This window comes from Hoplias malabaricus, chromosome 18, assembly GCF_029633855.1.
Source record: "Hoplias malabaricus isolate fHopMal1 chromosome 18, fHopMal1.hap1, whole genome shotgun sequence".
Lineage (NCBI taxonomy): Eukaryota > Metazoa > Chordata > Actinopteri > Characiformes > Erythrinidae > Hoplias > Hoplias malabaricus.
Window position 1 is genome coordinate 3,573,022 of NC_089817.1, and position 12,500 is coordinate 3,585,521.

Below are 12,500 nucleotides of genomic sequence, written 5' to 3' on the forward strand. Positions count from 1 at the left end.
GACAAAGTCGTTTATAGTGAGTTCTTTTAGACAACATTCATCACCAGCCGCAGTAAAAGAGCAATACACTCTGTCACAGCGTAGTTTAGTTTCCCAGCACGGTAACGAATCTGAACAAGATCCTTATTCCCCAGGCTCTTAGTCTGATGTTCCGTTCCACCTTAAATCATGCTTTAATTTAAACTGGTTCTGTTGTGGTGCCGGAAGTTTTATCCTGATGCAGCGGGCGCCATCGGCAGCAAAGTGCTGGGAAACTAAAGTGTGGCTGTGGAACTACAATCTGACAGAGTTTATCGCTCTTTTACAGCGATGCACTTTTGTGGCGATGGCGCCCACTGTTGGTCAAGCTGTTGGTGCCAACATGCAGATAACATTTCCCCTTCCACCTTAAATGTTACAGCAACTGCTTTCTGAGTTTTAACACTGGAAAAAAGGCATATAATAAAACACGTACGGGATATAAAGGAAAACACCCAGCTACAGAACCTCTCGGTTTATCTCAAATAGAAACACGTATCTATGGGCGGCACGGTGGCGCAGCAGGTAGGTGTCGCAGTCACACAGCTCCTGGAGGTTGTGGGTTCGATTCCAGCTCCGGGTGACTGTCTGTGAGGAGTTGGTGTGTTCTCCCCGTGTCCGCGTGGGTTTCCTCCGGGTGCTCCGGTTTCCTCCCACAGTCCAAAAACACACGTTGGTAGGTGGATTGGCAACTCGAAAGTGTCCGTAGGTGTGTGTGTGTTGCTCTGTGAAGGACTGGCGCCCCCTCCAGGGTGTATTCCCACCTTGCGCCCGATGATTCCAGGTAGGCTCTGGACACCCCGCGACCCTAAATTGGATAAGCGGTTACAGATAATGGATGGAGAAACACGTATCTCCCGAAGAAGTAACTTTACAGAAAGAAGGCAAAACCTTCAGTAAAGAGATTTAATTGAGAGTAATTTTGGAGTGTTTCTGTTGGTCCATTCTTCATGAGATTTACACAGTGTGAAGGACAGCTGTTGTGTTAATGATGTACCAATTATACACACACACACACACACACACAGACCAGGAGCGTAGCCTTCAGAACACCGCAGTTTACACCAGGGTCTTCAGCTCAAGTCCAAATGGACCCCTATTCACTCACTACATAGTGCACAGGAGGGGGGTCGTGAACAAGTGAGGACATGACTTCATGTGTGCTTTTACCAAACGGTGCAGTGGATTATTGGTATTGGCTCTTTGCTATTTGTTGGACTGTGGGATCATGGGAGTGCACTGAATTTGTCCACTGTTTTCAGACACTGCTACAAAATGGTGGAATCCCAAAACAGTGCACTCTGGAGTGATCAGGGCACAGTTTAGAACACAGTGCTAGAGTCTGGTGTCTGGAGGGACCTGGGATCACTGCTCCACTGGAGGGAAAGTGCAGGACTGCACCCCCTGCTGGCTGTGATTAGATTATTTGCTATCTTAATTCAGAAAAATGTTCAGTAATTAAACATCATTTATATTTATATTTAATACAAAAGTTCTGGGGGAGAGGGACGTGACACTGTCCCCATCATCATCACCGCTCCACAGAGACTCTGTAGACGGAGGGGGAAAGGGCATAACACACTGGGGGTGTGGTGGAGACGTGGAGTGGGTTATGGAGGAATTTCGTGGAAATGGTGTCGATTCCCTTTTGAGATAATTTCCAGGCCAACAGCAGGGGGCGCTCCAGTCACATTCAGATCCCTGTGTGCTGCACTGTTACTGTTTACTGAAACACACACTGCACCAGGAACAGTGATAAAATAAAGACCAGCCACCGCCGGGGAAACCAGCAGAGCACCCCACCACACAGGGGCGCTCTAACCTCCACACGCTGCTGTGTGAGAGAGGTGTATTATGTGTGTGTGAGTTATGTAGTGTTACTAAGAACTGTGTGTGTGTGATTCTGTCTGCCAGTGGGGGGTGTCCTCTCAGGGTCACGGGTGCTGTTCTGTGGCAGGTTTGGGAAATAAGGTGTCTGCAGGTGTGGAGTAATACTGAAATGTTGTTATTGTTTGTTTGTTGTCATTGTGTGTTTGTGTAGCTGGATGTGATCAGCAGTGTGTCCATCACCAACCCGAACTGGCCGGGCCCCTGCTCCAGCAAAAAAACCTGCAGCTGGACACTCACCATCAACTGGGGGGAACAGCATCAAACTGGTACCATCTGCTCCATTAAAACTAGCCCTACTGATCTAGCCCCCATCCTACTGACACTGACCCCGCCCCATCCTACTGACACTGGCCCACCCCATCCTACTGACCCTGCCCCATCCTACTGACACTGACCCCGCCCCATCCTACTGACACTGACCCCGCCCCATCCTACTGACCCCGCCCCATCCTACTGACACTGGCCCACCCCATCCTACTGACCCTGCCCCATCCTACTGACACTGACCCCGCCCCATCCTACTGACACTGACCCCACCCCATCCTACTGACACTGACCCCGCCCCATCCTACTGACACTGACCCCGCCCCATCCTACTGACACTGACCCACCCCATCCTACTGACCCTGCCCCATCCTACTGACACTGACCCCGCCCCATCCTACTGACACTGACCCCGCCCCATCCTACTGACCCCGCCCCATCCTACTGACCCTGCCCCATCCTACTGACACTGACCCCGCCCCATCCTACTGACACTGACCCCACCCCATCCTACTGACACTGACCCCACCCCATCCTACTGACCCTGCCCTATCCTACTGACACTGACCCCACCCCATCCTACTGACAATGACCCCAACCCCATCCTACTGACCCCGCCCCATCCCACTGACACAGACCCCACCCCATCCTACTGACCCCACCCCATCCTACTGACACTGACCCCGCCTCATCCTACTGACCCCACCCCATCCTACTGACCCTACCCTATCCTACTGACACTGACCCCACCCCATCCTACTGACACTGGCCCACCCCATCCTACTGACCCTGCCCCATCCTACTGACACTGACCCCGCCCCATCCTACTGACACTGACCCCACCCCACCCTACTGACACTGACCCCACCCCATCCTACTGACCCTGCCCCATCCTACTGACACTGACCCCGCCCCATCCTACTGACACTGACCCCACCCCATCCTACTGACACTGACCCCACCCCATCCTACTGACACTGACCCCGCCCCATCCTACTGACACTGACCCCACCCCACCCTACTGACACTGACCCCACCCCATCCTACTGACCCTGCCCCATCCTACTGACACTGACCCCACTCCATCATACTGACCTAGCCCCCATCTTACTGACACTGACCCCACCCCATCCTACTGACCCTGCCCTATCCTACTGACACTGACCCCACCCCATCCTACTGACAATGACCCCAACCCCATCCTACTGACCCCGCCCCATCCCACTGACACAGACCCCACCCCATCCTACTGACCCCACCCCATCCTACTGACACTGACCCCACCCCATCTTACTGACCCCGCCTCATCCTACTGACCCCACCCCATCCTACTGACCCTACCCTATCCTACTGACACTGACCCCACCCCATCCTACTGACAATGACCCCAACCCCATCCTACTGACCCCGCCCCATCCTACTGACACAGACCCCACCCCATTCTACTGACCCCACCCCATCCTACTGACACTGAGCCCGCCCCATCCTACTGGCACTGACCCCAACCCATCTTACTGACCACGCCTCATCCTACTGAACCCACCACATCCTACTGACCCCACCTCATCCTACTGTCTCCACCCCATCCTACTGACCCCGCCCCATCCTACTGACACAGACCCCACCCCATCCTACTGACACAGACCCCACCCCATCTTACTGACCCCACCCCATCCTACTGACACTGACCCCATCCTACTGACCCCGCCTCATCCTACTGTCTCCACCCCATCCTACTGACCCTGCCCCATCCTACTGACACAGACCCCACCCCATCCTACTGACCCCGCCCCATCCTACTGACACTGACCCCACCGCATCCTACTGACCGAGCACCCATCCTACTGACAATGACCCCACCCCATCCTACTGACCCCGCCCCATGCTACTGACACTGACCCCACCCCATCCTGACACTGACCCAACCCCATCCTGACACTGACCCAACCCCATCCTACTGACCCCTAGTTACTGTTGCTAGGTTAGACAAGAGTTCCAGGACATGGTTAGACTCAGTTTATCCCAGAATTTACGTTTAGTCTAGTTTTGTATTTATTCATGGTTTATTCATGGTTGCTAGGCTAGGTGGTTGCTTAGGTATGTTATCCCAGCTATGATGGTTGCTAGGATATTACTAGATGGCTGTTGTGGTAATCCTGGTTGCTAATAATTTATTTATTCATGGTTGGTAGGTAGTTGCTATTGTACTGGTTGATGATTGCCATGGTAATCCAACTAGTTACCTAGGTGTTTCTAGGGATGTTTTGGTTTCTGAGATGTTGCGAGGTGGTTGTTAGCATGTTGCTAAAACAGGGATTTTACAGAATCAATAACCAACGTTAAAAACAGCGTCTGTCTCTTCATTCATGCTGTCCTCACCACAGTTACCATGGCAACAGGACACACACCCTGAGCTTTACACATTTATTTCAGTCTGAACTTTTAAGTCTAAATGTCTTTAAAGAGCCACAAAGGAAACGGTCCTGGTTTCTTTTCCATGAAGAGATGTTTAGCTGAAAGGAGCAAAGTCACTCATTTACACTAACCTTTTATTTTTTCTGAACTCTAAAAACATCTGAATGTTTTCCTTGAGTCTGAGACCTGCTCCGTGTGAGGTTCCGAGTAGAGAACCGTGTTTAATGAAAAGTGAGATTTATTGAGGTGAGTTAATGGAACTGAGCTTTAATTTCACACAGCGATGGTTTACAGACACTATTGATACATTCCCTCTTCAGAACATCTGTGTACAGAACATCTGGAACATGTTTTTTACAATCCCTTAAGTTCTAGATATTAACCAGAAAAAACTTCAAAGTTCTATGCCATTATTTCAGGTAGGAACTCCAGATACTGAACTGGTTCTAGATATTTACAGTTTACTTCATTTCCTCTTTATTCTGAATTATTTACTCCTTTTTTCTCCAAATAATAATAAATCTTAATCTGTTCTTTATCAGATTTATATCTAGACTCTTTCAGACGTTTCAATGTCATTTACCAAATCCACTGAACAAATACAAAATAGTTATCTAGTACCCTGGATGTTTAACATAAAACTGTGTGTGTGTGTGTTTGTGTGTGTGTGTGTGTGTGTGTGTGTGTAATGGCTGATGTCACTTTGCTTTGATCACTGAAATGTTCCTGAGAGATGAGAAGGTTCTAAAGGCTAATATCTAGCACCTAAGGAACCATTAAAGAAAGCATTCCTGTAATTTCAGCAGCTTTAGAGTTGCTCTCTGTAAAACTGCTGATTACATTTATATCACAAAACAAACAGTGGAGAAAAGTTTAAGAGTGAGACACTTATTTTGCAGATTTCTGAAAACTTTAGAATAACTTCAGAAGCACTGAAGGTTGATTTAAAAATGAAAAAATCAAATTTAAAGTGTGCTCCACAGTTAGAGTTTATTTATTTTTTTAGAGCTGTGTGGAACTCACTCAGTTTTTCTGCTAACACTTCCTTTGACCAGCAGGGGGCAGCTGAACTCCTTCCTCTTCCAGAAATGGGTGAAAGCTCTGCTTAACTCTTTTCTTTTTCTAGGTGTGAACACGTGTACACAATGAAAAGGAATTGTTTGTATTGCATTTACACTGTGTTTTATTCCATTTTCTCTCTCTGTCTCAGCACTGGCTCCTGTTCTGGATTTTAAACTCGAACCTGCTGAGCTCCAAGCCGACACAAAGATCTTCTGTACGTGTGATAAATGCCATAAATATAAAAATATTTCACATAGGCGCTAATGGCTAACAGCATGCTGTGCATGCTTCGACCACAAGGGGCAGTTCGGTTCACTTTGTTTGTCTGTCCTGACGCCGACGTGTTGCGGCGTCCAGTCGTTTACTGTTTAATGAAATGATTGAGACCCGCAGACGCTAGAGGGCGCTGTTAGCCTCAGTTCAGAAGAAAAAGAGTAACTCTGAACGTCATTCTCACATCACTGAACTGTGTCACACTCTTTTGGTCAAAGCAAGTTCACAATGCTAGCAGTTAGCTATTAGCTGTTTGGAATTTGCATCTGATTTATGAAGAGAGAAAATGTCAGCCGCCCCCTGCTGGTGGAACTGAGTAACATACGAAACAGGCTACGCATCACCTCACGACGCAGTCTCAGTTCTCTCTCCATCACAAGATAAAAATGATTAAAATATGCAAATTTCAAAAGATCAGAAACTTGCATAACTGAGTGTAAAATCGTTCAACACAAAAATGTTGAATGAATTTCAGATTAGTTTACTGAAAAAGTATTTCTGTTGTTTTTCAAAATAAAAGTCTCATCTTAAACACAAAGTCTGTGCTTTCAGATCTGAGTCAAACTTTTCATCAAAAACTGAACTCTGTTTTGATATAAAACTTCACAAAAAAAGATCAAACAGTTTTCATTTAAAACAAAACAGTTAAACAAATGCAGCTAAATAAGTTCTTTAATTAGTTACAGAATCTGGACTTTCTTTAAATACTGACCAGTGTAAAGTCTTAAAAATAAAGAGATTAAAGAGAATCAGACTCACAGACCACCACAGATCAGATCACACCTCGGATCAGATTACCTGAGGTCTCAGATCAGATCACACCTCGGATCGAATCACACCTCGGATCAGATTACCTGAGGTCTCAGATCAGATCACACCTCGGATTAGATTACCTCAAGTCTCGGATTAGATCAATGCTGGTGGCAGGGACATGGTATAAACTCTGGGCCATGTCTGATGTCCTTCACTCTGACACTGTGAGAGCATTATGGGATTATTCACCTCCTTCTGGACAGTTATAATTGTTTTAAAGTTGCACTCAGTGAGTTACAATCAATTAAAGAAACTAGTCATTTACAGCCTTATGTCTGTGGAGAATAAGACCCCCCTGCAGCGCTTGGAGGGAGGGATATCAGACAGTACCCAGGCATCCGAGGATGTTACGGTTCTGCAGTGCAGTGTCAGTCTGACTCTGACCTGGGACCAGCCCAGGAGCAATAAACATTTAATAAACACTTTAATAAACACTAATTTACAGGTTATTATGGTCCACTTTTATGAAGCTTCACTTTTCTCTTTAAAGTGAAAGTCCACACACATTTCATAATCCTGCCTGAGCGGAGGACACCACCTTCTCCAAACTACGACTGGACATCAGCCAAGTGCCCCACCCCCCACCGTCTACTGTTCTCACTTTCTGTGAGGGGCTTTTAGAGGAGGACGTCTGCTTCCATTCACCTCCACTGTCCACTGTCTCTGTGTTTACAGCTGAGACAGAGGGTTATGTAGAACGTTGAGAACCCAGTGCAGTAGCTGCGTAACTAACCTTTAGATAAACATCTGCTGATATTGCCTCAGACGTTTGATCCCGTGAGGACAGCTAAACGGCAGAGGCTGTGAGTACTGACCACACTGACCCTCGAAAACTGGGCGTGTGAGGATTCATGAGTGTGGTCCAACCCCCCGGAGGCCTCCCAGGAGGCGGAGCTCAGAGCCGGGTCCCGAGCCGTGGACTGAGGTGGGACTGCGGCCACATGACAGTCTTCTGTCTCTTCAGCGAAGGTCAACCACTGCTCACTGATATCAGATTGCACTTTTCCAAGAAAAGAACTCCATTCATGATCCGTGGAACCTTGGTTCTCTCCAGTGAACAGGCTCCCTGTGTTTACACCAGTGGGTGGCACCTTTTCTGGTTTGTAAGTGAATTTATGTTTGTGGAAACGCACCGAAAGATTCCAAATGAAGTTCACGGAACCAAAGGAACCACACCGGCTCCTAGTCGGTGGAACAGATCTAAGAATGTGTGTTTGTTGGGGGATGTAAGTAGGGTAATGGGAGTGGTCACTACTGCAGTGTTGACTGTGTTCACATTACAAGGCACAGGTTTCTTCAAGGCAGTGTGAACATCCCATCTTTCAAATCAGATTTAAGTCACGTTTAAATGTGCTCCTCCATTTAATCATCATCATCATCATCATTTTCTTCTCCGCTTCTCCATTTCAGGGTCGCGGTGTGTAACCTCTTATCCAATTTAGGGTTGCGGGGGGTCCAGAGCCTACCTGGAATCATTGGGCGCAAGGCGGGAATACACCCTGGAGGGGACTCCTCCATTTAATATGTATCTTATTTCATGGACATATAACCTGTGTGAACGGTCAGATCAGATTTCATATGTCTTTTTCCCTGCACACAGATTAAAACTGACAATGCAGCAAAACAACAACGAAGAGAGGCGTCCCAAATAGCACCATATACTCCCTACAAAGTGCACTGCATAGTGCACTCACTACATCAGAGAGGGCACTAGTTCATCTGGAAGATGTGAGGTTTATACTAGATCAGATAAAAGCTTTTATAATTTGACACAGCGCAATACGTGATTATTTTATGACCTACACTGTGCACTACGTAGGCTGTAGGGTGTTCGTTCGGATCGAACACATGAGTAACTAACGTGTCTGATTTTCCCGTCATCTCGCAGATATGATGTTTTTGTTGTTGGTGACGGAGGTGACAGGGGTGTGTACGTGTATCAGTCTGTGCACATGCGGCCTTTTCAGAGACAGATAAAGGACATTTAGAGTTAAGAAACTGAACCTTGAAGATCCACCAAATCCTGAGTAAATCTGAGTGAGAAGATCAGACCCGATTAATGATGCGTAATGTAAACGGATTCTAGAGCTTTGTGCTGGAGCTGCTGGGGAGGGGTAGGTTTACGTTCCTGCTGTTGATGAGGAAATGAGCTCAGCTGATCCAGAACGGTGTCTTCCTGGTCTTCGGTACAGCAGGAAGCGGACTCAGACTTTGGGCATGAAGACTTTGAGGGGCTCGTTCTCGTGCACTTTGTCCAGGAAGCCGAGGTTGAAGTAAGGGTAGAGCGTCTCGGTAAAGGTGTCTCTGAAGGTGTAGAGGTGGGTCATGCTCTCCGCATTGTAGAAAGACACCAGGCCTCGGCGGTAGTCCAGATACACGCCGATTCGCTCCAGCTGCTCGTCCAGCGACAGGACGCTAGGGGGCGACGTCCCAGCCATGTACTGCACTCCATACGAGAGAGAGATGGTCCAGAAGCCGCTAGACGGACGGGCCTTGATGACTCCTTTTCGGGGGACAGATTCCCGGGCCACGCCCACTGTCCACACGGCGCTGCTGTCCACCTCAATCTCCCAGTAGTGGCGGCCATGAGAAAAGCCCTGACTCCCCAGCACCGACAGGGCGGCGTTGAAGCGCTGGGGGTTGTCTTGCAGAGCGCTGTTAAAGGTCTGATACCTGACGCAGGTCAGACTCGGACTCAGACTCAGCCAGGGGTTCGCCGTGCTGGAGTTAAAGGTGATGGCAGATGGCACTGAGCAGAGAGAGGGATACAACAAGATCAGAACCAGAACCAAACCAGCACTGACCGCCAACTACACACCTGCAGCTCCACTAACCAGGAGGCGCTGCCATACTGTTAGAGGGAAGCTACAGTGTTGTTAAGTGGTTGCTATCTGTTATCTCATGTGGTTGCTAGGGGGTTGTTAGATGGTTGCTATGGTATTTCAGGTGGTTGTTAGATGGTTGCTATTGTATTTTAAGTGGTTGCTAGGGGTTTGTTAGGTGGTTGCCAGGTGTTATTTCAGGTGGTTGCTAGGAGGTGGTTAGATGGTTGCTGTGGTATTTTGGGTGGTTGCTAGGCTATTGTTAGGTGGTTATGGGTATGGGGTTACTAGGTATTATAGTCGGAATGGCACTTTATAGTAAAAGTGTAAAAAAATTAGCCACATTCAGTAATGATTATTAGCTGCTTGTTGTTGGTAAAAATGGCACTGTGTGCTGTAGCGCCCCCTGGTGGTCTGTGTTAAAGAGGGAGAGACCTGGGTAAAGGCTTCCTTTCATGGATTTCCAGACTCTGTACTGCAGCGGCCCGGCGAAGCGCCCCTCACACAGCTGTGGACGGGTCAGCGCTGGCTTCTCAAACATCAGAGGCTGTCTAAACAAACAAAACAAACAAATAAACAAAGTTCTAAACAATGAGAAAAACAAACAGTAAAAATCTCTCGACGGGGAGCGGGGGGTGGGGGTGGGAGGCGGGGTGGGGCTCACCTCTGGAGCAGGGTCTTTATGCTCTGTGGAGAGACGGGAAACAACCCTGATTAGTTTGGCTCAGGTTCGAGAAACTACTTTCCACATGACATCACAGCCCTGACCAACACACACACACACACACACACACACACACTCTCTCTCTCTGGAAATCCCCCTCTCGTGTTAAATGCCAACATTTATCTCCTCGAGTGAGAGACAGTTACATCACAAATCAGATCCTGCTGCTCCACATCCTTATGCTCTCAGTCTCTCTCTCTCTCTCTCTCTCTCTCTCTCTCTCTCTCTCTCTCTCTCTCTTTCTATCTCTCTCTCTCTCTCTCTCTCTCTCTCTCTCTCTCTCTCTCTCTCTCTCTCTCTCTCTCAGAGTGGAATCAGAGTAAACTATCAGCAGATTTAAAACTTTACATTACCCCCCCCCACACACACACATTTTATCAGGAACCCCTCAGTCAGTGTGAGACAGTTCTGCTAATAATCAGCTCCTGAAAGAGAGTCGTCCCTGTCCCAGTCCAAGTCCAAGTCCTTGTTCCCGACCCAGTCCAATTCCCTGTCCCCAACCCAGTCCCAGTCCAATTCCCTGTTCCCATCCCAGTCCCAGTCCCAGTCGCCGATCCAGTCCAAGTCCCTGTCCCCGACCCAGTCCCAGTCTAAGTCCCTGTTCCCATCCCAGTCCCAGTCCCAGTTCCAGTCCAAGTCCAAGTCCCAGTCCCCGTCCCAGTCACCGACCCAGTCCCAGTCCCAGTCCCAGTTCCAGTCCAAGTCAAAGTCCCAGTCCGGTCCCAGTCCCCATCCCAGTCCCTGAACCAGTCCCAATCCCCGACCCAGTCCCTGTCCCCATCCCCGACACAGTCCCTTACCCAGTCCCCGTCCCCTATCCAGTCCCCGCCCAGTCCCTGTCCCCGACCCAGTACCTGACCCAGTCCCAATCCCCGACCCAGTCCCAGTCCCTGTCCCCGACCCAGTCCCTGACCCAGTTCCCGTCCCCGTCCCAGTCCCTGAACCAGTCCCCGTCCCCGACCCAGTCCCTGTCCCAGTCCCAGTCCTCGTCCCAGTCCCTGTCCCCGACCCAGTCCCTGACCCAGTCCCCGTCCCCGTCCCAGTCCCTGAACCAGTCCCCGTCCCCGACCCAGTCCCTGTCCCAGTCCCAGTCCTCGTCCCAGTCTCCATCCTCAGACCCCCACACTTAAGGTGTTTCTAATAAAGTGGCTGGTGCAGTTTTCTGTAACTGAGTATGTTTGTGTACTGACCCGGAGCAGTGTGTATGGGTCGTGTTCTCTGAGCTTGTTCTCAATATCAGCGAGGTTCCTCTGCAGGCGAGAGATCTCCACACACAGCAGCGCCTTGTGCTCATCGAGTCGAATCAGCTCCCGCCGCTCCTCCGTCTTCAGCTTCACCTGCAGCAGCTTCTCCTCCTGGTACAGGAACTGGTGCAGGTCGCTGAACTGGGCCTCGATCCGCTGCTTCAGGTCCGCCGTGTGCTCCTGTAGAACCAGCACACCAGCACAGGACAGACACAGAGGATCACAGAGAGCCAACACAGAACCACAGAGAACCTCCTCAGCCCTGGACCATCACAGAACCAAAGAGAACCAACACAGAACTACAGAGAACGAAAGTAGAACCATCACAGAACCACACACAGCCAGAGAGAACCTCACCAGTCCAGCACTCCTCTGTTCAGTCATCTCCAGGTTCCACTCAGATGATTTTAAACAGTTTTATGGAGTATTATCAGAACATAGTACGTAAAATTTTATCTAGAACTAAATATCTAGAACTTAGCCTCTTGTGCCAAAACAAAACCAGAGTTCTGACAAACAGCAGAAACGCAGACTGTAAATAAACACAACCCAGACATTCAGTCATCTGCCCTCTTTAACTGAACTCTGCATCCACCTTAAACAGGAGGTGGTGGGGAATGGCTCTGTCCCAATACTCACCACAGCACCCTATTTTGCTTGGGTCTCATTTAATTTGGCTGTGTCCCAGATCTTTCACTTGTCCCAGTAACATTCACAGTACAACCTTCTCTCAGATGAACATCACACCATTGGCTGAATCTGTTACCCACAATCCACGATGAAGTGCACACTTCAAGAACCTAGGGGATTGGGGCAGGGCCCCAGTGAGAGAGCTGGTCTCCTCTGTTTACCTTAAGTTTCCTGACCTCGTCCTCTGCTTCTCTCTCGCACTGCAGCGCTGTGTTCAGCTCCGACTGCAGCGCTGTCGCCGCACTCCTCAGAGACATCTGACCACACACACCAACACACAGACAC

General features: G+C 49.1%; 1 protein-coding gene across 1 annotated transcript in view; it reads right to left on the reverse strand.

Annotated features, from left to right (window-relative positions):
• Positions 1-4,839: 4,839 nt before the first annotated feature.
• trim69 (tripartite motif containing 69) overlaps positions 4,840-12,500 on the reverse strand; it is an 8,700-nt gene continuing 1,039 nt past the window's right edge. Inside the window, exons 2-6 of the mRNA XM_066650887.1 lie at positions 12,377-12,472; positions 11,472-11,705; positions 10,222-10,244; positions 9,993-10,108; positions 4,840-9,484 (exon numbers count right to left, since the gene is read on the reverse strand). Of these exons, the coding sequence (XP_066506984.1) occupies positions 8,940-9,484; positions 9,993-10,108; positions 10,222-10,244; positions 11,472-11,705; positions 12,377-12,472 (1,014 nt within the window). The 3' untranslated portion in view covers positions 4,840-8,939. The remainder of the gene's footprint in view (positions 9,485-9,992; positions 10,109-10,221; positions 10,245-11,471; positions 11,706-12,376; positions 12,473-12,500) is intronic.